General features: G+C 33.2%; 3 protein-coding genes, 1 long non-coding RNA gene and 4 other non-coding genes across 10 annotated transcripts; 2 read left to right on the top strand and 6 right to left on the bottom strand.

The window, feature by feature from the left end:
• Positions 1-369: 369 nt before the first annotated feature.
• Positions 370-486, bottom strand: LOC125423651 (U5 spliceosomal RNA). The gene has a single exon (XR_007242360.1). It is a non-coding gene; the product is annotated as a U5 spliceosomal RNA (small nuclear RNA).
• Positions 487-1,525: 1,039 nt separating this feature from the next.
• On the bottom strand, positions 1,526-3,429 carry LOC125423487 (uncharacterized). Its single transcript, XR_007242160.2, has 3 exons — positions 2,794-3,429; positions 2,411-2,534; positions 1,526-2,328 (listed from the first exon to the last, which is right to left on the bottom strand). It is a non-coding gene; the product is annotated as an uncharacterized LOC125423487 (long non-coding RNA).
• On the bottom strand, positions 1,806-1,922 carry LOC112492448 (U5 spliceosomal RNA). The gene has a single exon (XR_003056832.2). It is a non-coding gene; the product is annotated as a U5 spliceosomal RNA (small nuclear RNA).
• On the bottom strand, positions 2,692-2,803 carry LOC125423640 (U5 spliceosomal RNA). The gene has a single exon (XR_007242349.1). It is a non-coding gene; the product is annotated as a U5 spliceosomal RNA (small nuclear RNA).
• Positions 3,270-3,386, bottom strand: LOC125423639 (U5 spliceosomal RNA). Its single transcript, XR_007242348.1, has one exon. It is a non-coding gene; the product is annotated as a U5 spliceosomal RNA (small nuclear RNA).
• Positions 3,430-3,583: 154 nt separating the features above from the next.
• LOC125423486 (uncharacterized) lies at positions 3,584-10,027 on the top strand. 2 transcript variants are annotated; one of them, XM_048477851.2, is made up of 2 exons: positions 3,584-4,638; positions 9,641-10,027. In XM_048477851.2, the coding sequence occupies exon 1, from the start codon at positions 3,765-3,767 to the stop codon at positions 4,629-4,631; it is 867 nt and encodes a 288-aa protein (XP_048333808.1). In that variant the 5' UTR covers positions 3,584-3,764; the 3' UTR covers positions 4,632-4,638; positions 9,641-10,027. The 2 variants fall into 2 exon arrangements, with proteins under 2 accessions (XP_048333808.1, XP_048333807.1); XM_048477850.2 differs by lacking the exon at positions 9,641-10,027 and adding an exon at positions 7,875-8,239 and having other exon boundaries at positions 3,588-4,638.
• LOC107422784 (actin-related protein 2/3 complex subunit 2B) lies at positions 5,110-10,534 on the bottom strand. Of its 2 annotated transcripts, none has more exons than XM_048477848.2 (10): positions 10,114-10,534; positions 8,443-8,509; positions 7,812-8,019; positions 7,372-7,538; positions 6,585-6,662; positions 6,331-6,463; positions 6,129-6,220; positions 5,967-6,023; positions 5,719-5,788; positions 5,110-5,504 (listed from the first exon to the last, which is right to left on the bottom strand). In XM_048477848.2, the coding sequence occupies exons 1-10, from the start codon at positions 10,170-10,172 to the stop codon at positions 5,305-5,307; spliced, it is 1,131 nt and encodes a 376-aa protein (XP_048333805.1). In that variant the 5' UTR covers positions 10,173-10,534; the 3' UTR covers positions 5,110-5,304. The 2 variants fall into 2 exon arrangements, with proteins under 2 accessions (XP_048333805.1, XP_048333806.1); XM_048477849.2 differs by having other exon boundaries at positions 5,110-5,495; positions 10,114-10,531.
• Positions 10,535-13,676: 3,142 nt separating this feature from the next.
• On the top strand, positions 13,677-17,617 carry LOC112492237 (uncharacterized). Its single transcript, XM_048477871.2, has 2 exons — positions 13,677-14,393; positions 17,003-17,617. The coding sequence occupies exons 1-2, from the start codon at positions 14,149-14,151 to the stop codon at positions 17,058-17,060; spliced, it is 303 nt and encodes a 100-aa protein (XP_048333828.1). The 5' UTR covers positions 13,677-14,148; the 3' UTR covers positions 17,061-17,617.
• Positions 17,618-17,742: the final 125 nt, after the last annotated feature.

A 17,742-nucleotide genomic window follows, 5' to 3' on the forward strand; every position in this document is an offset into this window, starting at 1 on the left:
GACCTATCTGGGTGCATTATGTGTCTTCATTAAAGCTCAGTTTGATATGGAAATCAGCTGAAAATATGAAAACACAGTATTTTAATTTAATTTAATTTTATTTTTTTAATTCCCTTTACAGAAGTTGCTAATTATATTTTCAAACTCAATAAATGAGTACCATGTAACAGTATAATCATGCATCAAGGAGACTTTCCAAATGGGGTTTGAAGGATGCTTTTTGAGCAAGGCCTGCTCCAGTTTAGTGACCAGTCTCAGAGTACACAAATCACCATGGAACAACCCTCAAGAGTAGAAAAATCCACGTTTCAATGAAGCAATGTTTGATAAACATCAAGAAGATAAAGTTTCAAGAAACTAATATATAGGAGCTTCTCTTGAGAGAAACCCTTTCAAAAATTTGTGTATGCCACTAATAGCGGCGAGCACACGGTATTCTTTAGTAAAAGGCGAAAGAATAGTTCGCTCTGTGCTCACCACGTGGCTGCATGAGTTGAACTGACTGGTGACTTCCATTTCTATAGCAGTTTTCTTCCTCGTGCCATCTTGTCATATCTCTATGTGGGACTCCAACCCTTAGTGGATTAAAGTTGGATTGCTCATAAAACCATCATCAGTTTAAGTGGAGTAGACTGAACTTTGAACGTCTTGAAAAATGTTGGCTTTTACTGGATTGAGAGAGGGGATACAGACTCAGTTCAAAAAGGATCATGGATATCAATCAAGATTAGCACAATAGTTAGAATGATGGTGATATTAAATCCATTCAATTGCGAAAATTAAACTCGATGCAGTTTTGGTAGTAAGCCATGCATTTTTCCATTAGCTTTTCAGTTACAAGGTCCAATTTCAGGCATCATATTTTCCTGAAAGTGTACCTGAAAAAAGAACTGAACTTGCTCATCACGTTGAAAAATGGACAAAAGGAGGTTCTTGTTTTTAGGGAAGAGTGTCATCTAAGGGCCAGTTTGTGTTGGAAGATTGGACCAGATTGGACTGGTCTATTTTAAGTTCAGACCAATCAAATTAGTCTTTTAAATTTATTTCAATATGATAGAACAATACTTCCAGTATTTCAGTCCAATCCAATCCAGTCCTGCAATACGAAGGGGCTGTGAAAGGTCTATGCTTAGCTAGTGGGAATTCAGTAATCTACAAGGCTTTTCACTTGAGAACCAACCATTCCTTAACTAGGACTTCTACTTGTACATACAAGTTCCTTGTCATGATCTTTGAGGCATGTCGATCACTGCAGGACTTCGATATATAATTCCTTTTGGACTGCAATGACAGTTCCAGTAACTGTTGTAGGAGCTAAATACAGAATTTGTTTGTTTATTGGGAATCACCACATTGTTTGCTCGTGTGATTTTGCTATGAATCAATGTGGAATAGTTAACATTCTAAAAACACATAAATAATCATATGAAAGTTGAGATCATAAACCCAAAATTTCTTTCTCGTTAGTACTTTAGACAAAATTTGCACAGCTAACAAACCTTCATCAATTTATAAGGTTGACTAGATTGGACTTTGAATCTCTTTAAAAATGTCAGATATAAAAAGAGGGAGATTACAAACTTGGTCAAAAATTTACTTTTCCACAAAAGCATAAAAGCGCTTTGTGGATTGATTGAGAACAATGACACAAATGAGAACTAAGAATTTTTTTTCTCAGGTTAAGAAGATTGTATTGTTAAAATTCCCTTCAATATTGCAAATAAAAAAAAAATGTTCAGTTATGTTCAATTATCTTGGGAACTTATAACAGAACTTTTTCATAACTTTCAAACTAGAAATGCAGGAGCTTCTCTCGAGAGAAACGCCTTCAAAAATTGGTGTATGCCACTATATGCAGCGAGCACACGGTATTCTTTAGTAAAAGGCGAAAGAATAGTTCGCTCTGTGCTCACTGCATGGCTCCGTGAATTGTACCGACTGGTGACTTCCGTTTCTATAGCAGGTTTCTTGCTTGTACCATTTTGTCACATCCCTATGTGGGACTTTAATCTATTTCAAACCTTTGTTGATTAAAGTTGGATTGGTTATAAACAATCATCAATTTAACTGAAGTAAACTGAACTTTGAATATCTCGAAAAATGTTAGCTTTTCTAGATAGAGAGAGATAGAAGACAGACTGAGTCCAAAAAGGCTCATGGATTTCAATCAAGTAGGAGCACAATGCCTTAGAAAGATTGTGATGTTAGATCCCTTCAATGACCAATCTTAAACCAATAAGAGTCTTGGAAGTAAGCCATTGCCGTTTTCCAGTATCTTTTTCAGTTGCAAGCTCCAATTTCAAGCATCATATTTTCCAGAAAGTGTACCTGAGAAAATAATTGAGTTTTTCTCATCACATTTGAGAAATGCACAAAAAAGGGTTTCTTTTTTCACAGGGAAGAGTGGCACCTAAAAGGCCTTCACTTAGCGAGCAGTTATTAATAATCTCTAAGGCGTTTCTCATAAGAGCCAACCATTGGCCTAGCTTTCTACATACAAGTTCCTGGTCATGAACTATGAGGCATGTCAATTCCTGTAGAACTTTGACACCCATTAGGATTTCATTACAGTTCAAATCATCATCAGTATGGACTAGTATTTCATATCATGTAGATATTGGTAAATTATAAATTCACTCAGGGAGAGTAACCAAATCAAAGCACAAGATCTTTGGAAACTAGAATTATAGGAGCTTCTTTGAGAAAGAAACCCCACCAAAAATAAACGTATGCCCACTAAATTGCAGCAAGCACACGATTAAAAGGCAAAAGAATAGTTCGCTCTGTGCTTACTGCATGGCTTCATGAATTCTGCTCCCAAGTGACCTTTCCATTTTATTAGTGTTTTCTCTTGCTTGTGTCATTTTGTAACGAAGTCAGTATGGGACTCCACTCCAATGATACATAACTGGGTAGAAAATGCAGAAAAAAAGATTTATGTGAAAGCTAATATCATTATAATCCACAATTTCACACTCGAATTAAATTTGGACATTCAATACAACCTTCATTATTTTAAAGGTTTTAGTCAGGGAGGATGACAAACTTGGAAGTTCTGCTTCTTCAAAAGGCTAAAGGCTCTTTCTGGAGATACAAATATAGGCACGACTCATCCACAATAGCTCAGGACAAGGACATCCTTCACAGTACAAATGATAGACACTCAGAACGTCAGGTGTCCTATTTCTTTCATATGACATCAGACTTCATTGCTAATGTCTAATCTACATCACGAGACCGTACTACTTTTCAGACTCAAGATATGTAGGGGCTTCTACTTAGAGAAACCCCTCCAAAAATAGGCGTATGCCACTATTTGCGGCGAGCACACGGTATTCTTTAGTAAAAGGCGAAAGAATAGTTCGCTCTGTGCTCACCGCGTGGCTGCGTAATTTGCTGAGGCTATGGACTTGCTTATTTATAGCTACTATCAAGCTAGAATCTATTTGGCCTCTTTTCGATGTGGGATAACATGTAACATGTAGGTGGTAGACATTCTAGTAAAAAGTGAATTAATAGAAACAGCCAACGACTAAGAACTGGTATGGAAGAAAGCATAGACCAAGTATAACGCTAAAAAAATCAAAGCTGAGACTTTGTCAATTTTTATTTTTTATTTTTTATAATATTTCACATTTCAAAGTTTCATAATTCCATTTCCTTCTCCCAAAAACAAATAAAAACATAGAAACAGTAAAAAAAAAAAAAATGTAAAAACACAGAAATTGAAAACAGAAAACAGTTAAAAAAAAAAAAAAAAACAAATGGCTTCACTGGCAACACATCTCTCGGCGTTTGTCTTCCTCTTCCCTACAGGTCTCCATCGCCTCCTCCGTTCCTCCTCTCTATACCTCGAAAACCCATCTATCTACAGATCCAAAACATGGTATTTCTCAGAACCCAGATGGAAAAACTTGGACTTGTACGCTCTCATTGTAGCCTTACCCATTGCCTCTTTCTCCGAGATTTTCATCTTCTTGAATTTTACCGGTAACCCAACTTACAGATTTGGTTTTTTCCAGCAATCAGCAGTGGTATTCCTCTTCTGGGTACTCATCCTTTTGATCATTTTCCGAGAAAACTTTAACCTTTTACATATTAATGAAGGCTTTGTGTTCGTCTTGGTGGGGATTTCGTTTCTTGCTGAGTATTCAGTGATCGGCAAGGGGATTACGGGTCTCAGTGGCACTGTTTATGAATTGTTAGGTGCTTTGGCACTTATCTGTGCTGGCTGTTGTATGTATTTGTCAATCAGACCCTGGTCGTTCTTCGCAGAGTTTTTGCTGTCTTCGGGATTGATTTTCAAAGGTACATGGATTTTGCAAACTGGGTTGTCTTTGTATACCGATGTGTTTGCTTTGAAAGGGTGTCAGAAAATTTCAATGGTTTTGACCAAAGAAGATGCTGATGTGCGGTGTGATCTTGAAGAGGATGGTCTGAGGGGTGCTGCTTTGATGAAGTTATTGTTCATTGGGCATGCAATTGGAGTCTTGGTATTGAGTTTTGTGTCATTTGGATTGGTTTCGAGCAAAAGGAGATCGAGAAATGGTGAAGCAGGAGGGCCGTTGTTAGCTCAGCTTGACTCACAGACTGTGTTCATGCGTCCAAACGCTGAGCTTGAGCTTGAATGAATGAAATGTATGTCTATATCTCTTTGCTATGTAATGAAGTTCAAAGTTTTGATGAAGATTACTTCTTTTTTTTTTTTTTTCAGTGCCCTTTTGGTGACTAGTTTTTTTAATATCACGAATTGATAATCAGCAATACTTGTTTGCTTACTGTTACTTTCTGAGTTTTGTTAGTTGCATATTAATGTTATGAGTTTCAATGAGATGGACTGAGTTTCCATGTGAAAGCGGTTACTAAACATTGGTTCATACTATCCTGGCGTCACAACTGAGACCATTTATCTTTTCTCAAATATGTTAATAACCTTATAAAAAATTAACAATGCGTCTATCCATGGTCAAGAACAAAGTAGCTCCGGTTTTGTCCATTCATCTTCATTATGTCATTATATTTAAAAGTGTCTCTGTACACGCTTGGTTCTGGTTTTTCATTCTAAAGGTTGTAGTAGTAAGAATAAATAGTTTTATATGCCTTAGCTCCTTTTGTGATGAATAGAGAATCATGATTCATGACCTTGATTTTAATTTATATTTCGTCAACAAATTGTGGTCTAAGGTCATTCCACCTTAAAACTTATATGTAGGTACAGGGCATATTTTTTCTAACCTCAGCGCACATGAATGTGCATAATTTAACTACAAGTAAAATAACGATATGCATATCATGGAAAAGAAGCTATTCTAATTTTGTATAACCCCTTGAAGATGAAAACTTGGGCATTTTCAACCATCGTTTGCGAAACCGCCAAAATCCATGGATTTTAATACGGGAACGGATTTTCTTGATCTTCCTGCTGAAATAGCCACATTTTCGTTTGAGGATTTTAGATTTAGGTAAGATGACCAGTTTTCTTCTACTCCTACGTCCTGCATTTGCTTGGAAAGAAAAGTAAAGTATTAAGACCATAATCATTAGTGAGTTTAGCAAAGTTTATTTTTCAACTTTTTGTTTGTTAGAAGCTAGCCACCTGTGCCTTCAGCTCGGGAGAATAAAAGAGCTTATGCCTATACTTTTATCTTCTTTTTAATGTAATCTACTTATTTATTCATTCTTTTGGTTCATACAACAATATGTAAGTTGAAGGCATACCTTGAACTTTTTTAGTTTCTTCTTCTTCTTCTTCTTCTTCTTCTTCTTCTGAACTTGACTTAGGCAGGACCTATAAGTTCAGTATACAAAGTCAATATCTTGGCTTGGTAGGTACTCTCTTGTCAGTATCTGACAAGGGTATGCAGTTTACTTGCTTGACATTATTGTGGTATCGGTTTGAGTTGAAAAAATCCCTTTTAATATGAGGAGAAATAAAAGAGTAGATATTTATGGTTGTTAATTTATACCTGAACTAGTCCTTCCAGGCGCTTTCTCATTCTTCTTTGAATGAAGCCTCTGGTGCTCTGTACAATGTTTTCAGCGAAATGTGAGAGCATGGCACTTAAGAGTTGCAGAAACACTGGGGAAAATCTTACAGGAAAGGAAAAAAAACTCAGTATACGTGTTACCTTTACATGGAATTTAACATAGGCATGGAAATTCAATAAACTCCATACAGTTTTGTCCACTCTTTTATCATCCACATGACGTGAAGATATATCTGCACATGTTCATATGAAATGTCATCATTTGAGTCAGGTCAAACTTTGTCCAGGATATGGACAACAATGAATGGACTTTGCATTTAGTAATTGGACAATATGAGTATACCAAAAGATACAAATCCTCCATTGGTACTCAAATCTTCAAAAGGTTCTCCTGTCAATTCTGGAGGTGGAATGGGTGACCAACAACAAGGTGGTGCTTTTGACCATTCTTTTGAATTTCCTACATCCATAAGTTCCTGATTCCAAAGGGGGTAAAAAAAAATCATTTATCACTCTAAGGAGACCAAGAAGAGTGTGATTTCTGTTGTAGAGTTAATGAGAAAATCTCTAGTATCTATCACGCTGTCAGCCACAAACCTGGAAGAAGGCTGTTGCAATAATTACATCTGATTTGTCTTTGAAGCGCATTGGGAATACTGCCATGATTTTTTTTGGCTGTCAATAAGACATAAAAATCCATTCTGTTGAACCTGTATAAATTGCAATAACAATAGCATCCACTGGGTTTAGTGTGGGTACTGCCGCCATTTAGTATACAGTGGGTTTAGTGTGGGTACTGCCTAAGGCATTTGGACATTGCCAATTAGTATGGTTAAAATTTATATAGGCTGGCTTTCGGTGGCATAAGTTGTAAATCTGAACTAATTAGATGATGTGACCTTAAATTCTGTTGTTAAGAAAATTGTCCACATGCTAGAAAATAGAAAGTTGAAATTGTTTGAAAATCTAGGTTTGTGATTTATTCCTGTACATAATTGGCTGTCAATTAACATTTCCACTTATTTTGTTTATAGTGTGTACTCCGATACAGGTGATAAATGATTATTTGCAATTTACTTCTCATGTTGCTGGCTACTTTTATTTGGAAATAAAGCATAGCCTCATGATTTAGCAGATTTGTGCCATTAAATAAGTTTAAAGCATTTGGAAAACTTCGTGTGATATATCTAGAAGTGTTCTTCAGTAAATTTTAGCTGCTTGTTTATTTATTGGAAATGTAAGGTTTTTAATTGGTTGCTTTTTATATTTTATTGCTAAATTCACAGTATTGCTATTTCCTTCAAAGTTTGATGTTCTCTATAGAGTTTCAATCAGCAACTTCCCTATTTTGAAGAAGATTTATAGTTTTATGGCTGGAAGTTACCTGTCGGATGACAAAGAAAGGTTCTCTTGGGTGATACACAAGTTTGATTGGTTTGTATGTCCCTTGATATGTATCCTGTGTGTTGACACTTAACAACATTTCTTTGAGCTGGGTGCTTAATATAACTGCTTGTAGTGCTGAAATCTCTGAAATAACCTTTTCAGAATCTGGAACAAGGAACTTGCATTAATACACTTGTAGATATGATAAAAGAAAATCCTTATCTCTATTTAAACAAGATTCTTTCGGAGAGTGTTAGGAGGCAGTATCTATCTCTTCCATTAGCTACACTTGTTTCCCTAGCAGTTCTTGAAATAGTTTACTGAAATATGAAAACTGTTGTTCTTGGATGTGTAATGCATTTATCTGATTTAAGTCAAATGATATGTTAAAATGTTTTTATGTGCCATATAGGTGATTAGAAGGAAAACCAACCAAACCTTTGCTATTTAGAATTTTGGCAAAATCAAGTCTAAGAGTGAGCTGGTATCCTTCTTTTGTAGGTTCAATGATCTCCACAACATCAGAGCAAATTTCCTTTACCATCTGTATGGTGAAATGTGATAAACCATGTGACAGCATGACTCCTTGGGACAGTAGTGGTGTTGATATTGACAAGTAAGCATATTGTGGATCTGATGGTGAAGACTGTTAAAAAACAGGAAAGTTGTTAGAATGCTTTTTGGAAGCTTGAAAGCCATGTGTCTTCCTAGTTGACACACAAAAAGGGGGGAAAAATGTATATATATAGATAGAAAGATATATTTATGTGTATAATATGCAGACATTTAGATCTTTATACAGAAAATTTGTTTGTAGTATTATTCAAATTGTTTTCATGTTTCTTTGCTAAAAGTGTTTCCTTCTATTACTGGCTCTGTGACTGTGACAGCTCAGAAATTCATTTGAAGTTAGAAAACTCCTAAACTTTGAAATTCCAATAATGGTTCCATGTGTAAAAGTAGGTTGGATTACGCAATGCAATTCTGGTGAAGACATGGACTGGAATAGTGACAAAACAAGCAGAAAATTTTATTTAAAGTTTGGTTTGCGAGAGGTTCTGATGATTACCTGAATATGATATTCCACAGAACCAAATTCATATAAGTGATGATCAATCTCCATGGTCTTTTCAGCACTGTCATGAAAAGCACAAAATTTATAGTCTTCATGAATATGAAATATAAGAATTTTGAATATCGATATCTGTCCCTCTACTTCAGGGCTTTTGAATTTTCCTTTTCTTTCTCCCAGCAAACTGTGCATTGACATTTATTATATGATCCATGTCACACACACACACACACACACACACACACACACACACACACACACACACACACACACCCACACCCACACACATATATATATATATATATTTTGATTGATCCATGTTATACCTTAAAACCAATGGAAATGTTAGGCCAGCAGAAATTTGCATTGAAATGGTGGAAGCGGTAAACAAAAACATGGAAGCAGTAAACAAACACATGAAAAGTGATTCTAAAATGAGCAACTGAAATCACATGGGAAAAAGGTCTATGAGAAGCCATCAGTTTGAACAATAACAGACTTTTATTAAAAAGTTTGTTAATAGTTAATCAGCACAAAACCTTTATTAAAAAGTTTGTTAATAGTTAATCAGCACAAAAAATATGAAAAAATTTAGTATACTTCCAATATACTTGTTTTATTGTCTTTTAGTGCTTGTTGGGATCAATCTTAAGTACAAAAAGGTGTATCAAAGATTTTTCTTTTTGAGTACCATTAGGAGCTCCATTATTCTACAATTATATTTTAATCTGACATTGCACTGAAGGTTTGCATGGTATCTTCGTTTTGTTGCTTTCTGAGAGATGCTTTTTATGTTATATCTAAAAATTCCGAAGACAGTCTAAAAATCCTTAAAGAGATTGGTTTTGTATTTTATTTGCCAAACTTTAAGTTTCTTAACATGAAATGAATGGTGAAGACAAAATGTGACAACTCATTAAGCATTTAGTGAAAGTGATTATAGCTAAACAGAGTTAACATGCCTGTCTTCTTCAGTATCCATAAATTCTTGTTGAGAAAGTTGCTTATCTACCTGGAAAGCACATATATCTGTCTGCCAGACTCATGCTTTCTAAATATTCTGTAATAATTGCTACTTCCTTATTGCTAGAGCTACAATTTTTTTGCTTAGAGTTTTATTCATTTGGCTGCACCTTAGGTTTCTACAGAAAATCAATAAGCAACTTATTATTTTCTTTTTTTGCTGATATAACAGATGATTGAGATTTCCCATCAGCTGAAACTGGAAAAAGAATCATTATCATGTTAGTCTCTTGGGTTTATACCACAGTTTTATTTATTTATTTTAAACAGAAAAAAACTATTTTTGAAGAAGCTAAGTGCATGTTGACAATCTTAATATTGAGAGTTTTGCAATCTTCTTATCCCACAGTGGCTGATATAATAAGGGTCTGCATCATTAATATTACTGCAGAAGTGTAGTTTCAAACGAATCTATGCTCCTAATGTGCTTTTCCTAGCAAATTCCTTGTTATACAATTTCTCACTTAGATTCCCACTTGTATTCTACTCAAGTATCATTAAGCAGTTTACTGATCTATCTACTTGTCTTTGCCTAAGCACATTTTATATCATTCCGGCACTAGGAAAATACAAAAAATAAAAAATACTTGCTAAAAGGGCCAGAAAGGCATTGAAAACAAAATCAGAAAAGTGCAAATTTCTTACTTGTACAGTTTGAGCAGGATTTCTTTTAGAGCTGGAGATTCCCTCTGGAAGCAAGCCATTTCTGAGAAATTTCCAACTCTCACTCTCTCATCTCATATTGTGGATTGGGGGATGAAGTTTAATATACAATACCACAAAATTACTGTTTGTTGGAGATGCATGGTATGGAACTTTGAGTAAAATTTAAGTTCGATGCTGTACTCAAGTTTAGCAACCTTTGAAGCAACTTCTCTATCTCTCTCTTTTTCCTGTTAAAAATTGTTTAGAAAGCACTCAACCTTCTTGCTAGATCTTCCATGCTATCAAATTTGATTGGTTTGTATTAATTTCCACTCTCTTTTTTCTTTTTCTATCTTTATCCATACCCATCATTTGGGAAACAAATCTGGGTTCCTGGAAGGACCTACTTTACCAAATACCCAAAAATATGAAGTGTCTATTGCAACCACTTCCCTCAATAAATACACTCGATGTAGCCCAACAAATTAACAATCTATACCACATTATTATTAATAATTATTATGTGTTTTTGATGATGAATGATTTGTTATACAGCATTACATGAGTAGTGGTTGCATAGCCACATCACTCATGTAATGGTTGCATATAAAGCTTGCTTTTTCTTTTGCTGCTTTTTCGCTCATCCCAGTCTTTCATTCACTGCATATTTTCTTCAAGTCTTTAAAAAAATTTCAACGTGGGAGACAGTTTATATGATGAAGTTTTTTCATCTTATTTTAGGATTATGTCATGGATTCTAGAAAAATAAATAAATAAATAAACTTGTAATTATGAATTTCTACATGCTAGATTTTTTTTTTACTCATATATAAATTCAAAAGTTAATTGCATTTTAGTATCTATACTTTGATTAAATGGTACAATGAAAAATATTTTATGTGTAATTTTCAATTTACCATGTGTTTCACGTTAAGTATAATTCGTAAATTGATTCCAAATTTATTAATAGAAACTTTAAAAATTGAGAAAATTGATTGGTATTTTCGATTAATAATCTTTTCTCATTTTTTTTTGTTAATTAAGAAAACTAATCAATTGTTAAAATTTTTAAACTTTTTTATTAATCATTTTAAACATCAATTTATAAACTGAATTAATATAATATAAATTATTCAACATTTTAAATTCAAAGGAGGTTGAATTTGTATTTTGGCCAAACATACATAAAGCATTTGGATGGTAGTCTATTTGTGGATGGGAGAAAATCAAGTAATCATTTAGGGAAAGAATTGAAGAAATGGCATTACCAGTCAATGGGGGATATTTTTCCCTGTATGCATAAAGCACATGACAATGTTTAGCAGCCCCACCTGTGCACAATGAAAAGAAACATCATTTAGACACAACATACACTACTGTCTTTTTCACCCCAAAATGGGGAAGAAAATAAAAAATAATAATAATAATAATAATGCAGTACTGTCTTTTGTTAACAATACAATTCAAAAAATAATTTAATTTATTGTCCTTAGTTAAGAAGAAAATCAGCTAAATTGTTACTGTTCTTGTATATTTATTTGACTATAACCTTCCAATCTTTTCTTATAATCTTTTTACAACCCTAAGTAATTCTAAATCTTCATATATTTAAATCTAGGATAATTATCAAATCTTGTAATAATATTTTTTAAAAAAATTATAAATATCACACTGTTACAAATGTTCACATTGTCTTAAGTAGTCATTATATTAAGAATATATAATATTATTAACTATAGACATGTTGATAATGACCTTTTCATGGGTACATGCACATTCATATGTATCTAGAACCTCATCTTCAATTAGATGTTTACTGGGTAAGACAAAGCAAATGCTGAGCTGGGTCTTGGACTTTGGCATCAATTTTTAACATGTTTAATTTATTTGTACCACTAGAAGTACACCCAACATATCTTTTCACCAAAATAATTAAAATAAAAAAAAGAAAAAAAAAAGAAAAAAAAGAAAAGAAAAGACAAGAAAAAAGAATTAACATCACTGTATATACAAAATTTAATTATTGGACCTAAAAATGTCTTCATGCTAATTAAATCAAAGTTTAATTTTATTATGACGATACATATTTTTGTAATAGCATTATACAAAAAAAGGCACAATTACCAAAACATGAACCCCTATTACTTATTTAGATCAAAACCTATTAAAAAAAAAAAAACCATTAAAGAACAAAATATAAAGAAAAAACTGTTTACAGATATTTTGGTATTAATAGTACCAAGGGGTTATATGATAAAATAAGCAAAATTAAAGCTTTCATTTCAATAACCAAAAGATCTCCCTTTTTTCAAATAACTTAGGTAATATGTTTATGTCATTCATGTAACGTCATGCTGAGCAATCAATACAACATCAATTCATCAATTCTTCAGCAAAAATAAAAAAACCATTATCAATTCATCAATATCTATAACTATCTATATAGCATCAATTCCTAGCAGCCAAGACCCAATAAATAAATAAAAATAAATAAATAAACCATTCAATGTTAAGTAACATCATTCTATATAGAAAATCATTCAGCTACCAAAAGTAGAAAAGTAGAAAAAGGCCAGCAATGGGGTGTAATAAAAAAATTCTGACTTTTGCATTTCATTTGTTTTTGTTTTTTTTATTTTATTTTTTCTTACTTGGTATGACCCCAAACCAATTTACTTCACCAACGTTTTTCAAGAGCTGACTGGGTGTTAAAGAAATAAATAAATAAATAAACTACTCATTTTCTTTTTTTAAAAAGAAAAAAAACATTTTTGGTGATTGTTATTTGATAGAATTGTATCAGAATCAAATTTTGCACATTAAAGCTTATAAAAATGGTGGTTTTTCTTTTTTCTTTTTTTTTTTTCAAAAAAACAATATATTATATAATATATATATCAATTTATGTATGTACACATATCACATGGTTTGTCATTTTAATGATTCACTTTAATTACCAATACAAAAATCATCTGTGAAAAAAAAAATTAATTTTATGTATTTAACAAAATTTTTGAATAGATAAAAAAACATAATTTTGAAGTCTTAATTAAATAAAAATATAAAATGATATTAAAATCTAAATATCAAAACAAACATCGTTCTTACCATTTTACCAAACAGTCCCTACTACGACAACGAAATTAACTAACTTTCATTGAGAAAATAAAATGTGGGCCCAGTGATCGCCAAATTGTGGTGCAATCCCAGCTGTACGATCAAAATTCTGCCGCTATGATTGGCATTTTGCAAGTGACACAAATTATTGCCTACGATCGCATCCAAAAAAAGTAAACGCAGATTCACCAATTGCAAAATTTACCAAAATTAATTTATAATTTAAATAAATAAATATATATGTTCCTTGAAATCTCTAACTATAAAATATATAAATATATTATTCAGTTTTGGTACCAAATTAATTAAATTAAAAATTATTTTATTGTTGATCATTGACCCTACCTGATCTGTCTCATCATCTCAAAAAAAAAAAAAAAAAAAAATTATAACTCTTTTTGTTTTTATTTATTTATTTATTTATTTTTCCAGAAGATAATTATTTCTCGCTGTTTATTAGTTGTTGTTTTCGCACCAATTTCGCTGTGCTTATTATTATTATTATTTTTTATTTTGGAGATTCTCACAAACTATAATTTTCCATCACTTTCTTGCGAATGTTATGCTTTTTTCTCAGTCATTCCATTTCTGATTAATGATCACCAGATTCTGTTCCTTTTTTCTTCTTTGAGATTTTTTTTTTCCTTTTTTTTTTTTTTGTTTTTTAAATTGCAATTGAGAGCTTGATCGTGCCGAGTATTAGCGTTGACCTTGGATGATTATAGCGAATGAAAATCCACGATGAGTTTCAGAGTTTGAATTTTAGGTTTTAGCTTTTTTTTTTTTTTTTTTTTTTTTTTTTAAGTTTTTTTGGGGCATCGGAAAAAATGGATTGGATAGGCCACGAATTACAGTAGAGTTGCGATTTGTGGGTTGAATATATTGATATTAGGTTTTGGATAGGTGGGGGTGTTGTTGATGGATACGGATGGTACGGATGGTAATGGATGTGAAGCAAAGCCTTTGGGAACCGTAGAGAATACTAATCATACAGGGGTGGTGGCGGTCAAGCACGCTAATGGAGACGACGACAGTGAATCGAATTCTTTGTTGCCTCCTCCGAGAGGAGGCATGTCGAGAAAATCCGATAAAGTACGGAGGAAAGTACAGTGGAACGATCGCAATGGTAACAAGCTCGTTGAGGTTTTGGAATTCGAACCCAGGTAGTCAATTTTTTTTTTTTTTTTTTTTTTTTTGTGTGGATATAGTTGTTTTATGATTGATTATTGTATTTGAGCTTGAATTCTATGGCTTTTAATGTTTTTGTAGCTATGTGATTGATAATGGGTTTTTAGGTACAAAAATTGTTAAGAATAAAAACAAAAGGAAAGTTACTAAATGCAAATGTAGTAGTTTGCTTGTTTCTATCCTATCTGTGTAAAAATGGGATAATATTATTGGGTTTTTGGTTGTGCTGAATCCTGTCTTCTTTTGGTGAGGACAGATTGTCAAAGTCTTTGTGTGTCCAAGTAAATGCACCATTATTAGGCTTTTACTTTGACAACTGTGTAAAGGTATTTTTTAGTATTGAATTTGCAATTAAGGCTTTCATATTTTACTTCTGTGACTGCTACCTTACACAGCATTTTCATGACTAGTATAAGGATGAAAGCTGAGATTGACGTGCCAATTTGAAAAATTTAAAAAAAATAATAAAAAAAAAATTGGTAGCAAATCGCATTACATGTGTGATCTTAGCTGGGCTGACTGTTTTGAAATGGGACAGAAAGCTTTGGTGTTATAGGGCTCTTAGAACAGAACCTGTTTATTTCATCCTTTTCCTTGACCCTCCTACATTGCAGCTACTCAGAAGAAATGTTGGCTTTTTTATGGTTAGATTTCTATTGTTTTTTAGTGTAGTAAAATACATTGTAGATGTTTCAGGTTAAATGGCAACAGGAGTGAATCACTTAATATGATATTTTGACTCATTTATCATATTATAGACCATTCCATGCTCTATGGTAAACCATCTAGAAAACCAGAACAAGATTTTCTTGGTTGATCAGGAATGTAAAGGTTTCTAATTGATTCTTTTTTTGGACAAAACGTTGCTAATTGATTGAAATATAGGTTTTTCTTGTCATCACTTGTTGGTTTGGTGTCATGGGACTTAGCAGATCGAGGCTTTTTGTCAACTTTTCTTTTGAAAGTGGCTTTGGAGATTTGTGGTTGAAAACTTTAAAATTACGGAACAAGTCATGACAAGGAAAAAATTATAGACATGGGAAGTTGGACTTTTGGGCAGCCTAGGATCTCATATATTTGGGGACTTTGGAAGGGCATATTTTATATTTCTTTTATTTTTTTTTTTTTTTGGGGGTATTTATTTATTTATTTTTATTTATCTTTTTGGGGTGGTGGTTTGTTTGGGGGGGGGGGGCAGCGGGGATTGTGTTGTGGAAGAGTCAAATCAACGTTGTAGTTATCTTTGTCTTAGTTGCACGTCTGTTAAAGTTCTTATTCTACCTTTTTTAATCAGAACGTAGAGCTGGCACAGATTATTTGAGAGGTTTGGCTTGTAATGGCCCATAACGTTTCATTGATAAAGGTTTTCCATGATTTTGAATGGATCAAGTGGTTGTCTTTTATGTTGAAATGGTATGAGGTGGAGGGAGGACGTACTTGCGTAGAGCCTTTTTCAGCATCAGGTTTAAAAGTTTCATCTCTTCAATAGCTTTTGTAAGAGATTTCTTTTTTTACTGGGAAATTGGATGGTAACTTGCTATGCATCATCCTTTAAAGTAACTGTAGCACTGGAAATATTACAAAGACCTTGTCGTAAGCAGGTTGTGAGAATATTATGATAATCTTGTGCTAGTGCAATTTAATTTCAAAAAACGTGCAAAAAAAATTCTGAATTGAGGAGGTTAATCATTTTCAAATAAGGTCAAATAAGTAGAAGATGCTAATATTTTCCAACTAAGTTTTGGCTGGCTAGTCCTAGACCAATTTATCCCCTTTCCTTCTCATCGATTTACTTGATTGGCTAGCTGGACCAGATGTGGCACAGCTTGGACTTGGAATTGAACTGCTCTTGTTGTATCTGATGTATGTTGTAGAATCTACTAGATTGCCTTATTCAGTGTATATTATGATTACATATATACCTGAGTATTTTAAGCACCACTCTGATACTCTAGAGATTAGGATGATAGAATATGCATCTAATGTGAGCTTATGAATAGAAGGATCAGGTTTCTACTGACTGCAGGAACTTGTGAGGTTATGATAATATCGCTACAATGTAATAAGTTTGAAAATCTGGCCTGCCACAACTGCTGAGAAATGGATAATTTCACATCTCTACCATGTTTTGTTACTGTGTGGAAGCATCTGGTAACACAAAAAGAACCATTCCTTTATTTAGCACAGTTGATTGTCTGCTTAAACAAAATACACTCTTTGATATACATCACAAGTAATTCAGTATTTCTCATGTCTTTAACTTGGTAGTGTGTGAAAGAAACTGGTGAAAAAACTGAAGGAACCTCTTGGAAGAGAAATTGGCATGCACTCCTTAATTGCTTGCTTAAAAGCAGAAGACCATTTTCAAATCTTTCATTCTGTTTTATTCACAGAGGAAGATATTAAAATGAACACTATCCATGCTATAACTACCCGAAACACCAGTTCAATATCCTGAAAGAAATTATATATCGGAATGATCTACTCTGTCGTATGATGTACTTTTTAAGCATTGAATGACTGCATATAGTTCTATCATTCAGTAATGAGTTTCTTAACCCCAAGCCTCTTAATTTGTCTGCAGCGATGTGAGTGACTCTGATGATGATGATTCAGATTCTTGTATGTGTACGATAATGTAGATAAAATTCACCACTCTTGTCAGGGAACTTCGGCTATATGATTGAGGCATTCTCTACAGTCTGATTTGACTACTTTTTGAACAAACTGGCTCTGTTTTAACCTAGTCTTGCAAGGATGGACGAAAAGTCCTGAGCTCATGGCAAAGGAGTATTTTGCGTTTAACATCCAAGTCTAGAATCATTTCTTAGGTTGAAATGAGGTGAACTTTCTTACAGGCAGATGAAGCAGAGTGAACAAGCAGATGAAGTGGAGTGAATAATCTTCAGGGTTCGAAGATTAGGATGATGGCAGTATAGTATGTGTTCTACCACATGTAACATATAGCAAATCACCTTTTTGATACTTATGCCATATATCTTAGTTTGTATTATATATATAATATATATAGATGTCGTTGGTACTTTGATACTGATACTTTTGTGTACTTCCTTTTTCCTTTTTTCCTTCAGGACCTGAAGGAAATAGAGTCCATCACTCATTCTGGTTATTAATTTGTGAATCAAATAATGTATTTGAAGAATGATGGCAATTTATTCATCAAGTTCTTTTACTTCTATTCCAAAGAATTCTGAGTCAAATGCCACAATCGCTTTATGTACCATCACATAGGCAGTTTTTAAATTACTATACAGAAAACATTTTGGTAGACTTTTAGGTGCCCCTATCATTTACTTTAAACCT

The sequence above is a fragment of the Ziziphus jujuba genome, chromosome 3, assembly GCF_031755915.1.
Source record: "Ziziphus jujuba cultivar Dongzao chromosome 3, ASM3175591v1".
Taxonomy (NCBI): domain Eukaryota; kingdom Viridiplantae; phylum Streptophyta; class Magnoliopsida; order Rosales; family Rhamnaceae; genus Ziziphus; species Ziziphus jujuba.

Excerpts from the sequence above, each read along its gene's own strand:
- LOC125423486 (XM_048477851.2), top strand. The coding sequence starts at position 3,765 with ATGGCTTCACTGGCAACACATCTCTCGGCGTTTGTCTTCCTCTTCCCT.
- LOC107422784 (XM_048477848.2), bottom strand. The coding sequence starts at position 10,172 with ATGGCTTGCTTCCAGAGGGAATCTCCAGCTCTAAAAGAAATCCTGCTC. Across the intron at positions 8,510-10,113 it reads ATCCTGCTCAAACTGTACAA|TGCTGAAAAGACCATGGAGA; the intron begins GTAAGAAATTTG and ends TTTTCATGACAG. Across the intron at positions 6,221-6,330 it reads TGGAGGATTTGTATCTTTTG|ATATATCTTCACGTCATGTG; the intron begins GTATACTCATAT and ends GAACATGTGCAG.
- LOC112492237 (XM_048477871.2), top strand. The coding sequence starts at position 14,149 with ATGGATACGGATGGTACGGATGGTAATGGATGTGAAGCAAAGCCTTTG. Across the intron at positions 14,394-17,002 it reads GTTTTGGAATTCGAACCCAG|CGATGTGAGTGACTCTGATG; the intron begins GTAGTCAATTTT and ends ATTTGTCTGCAG.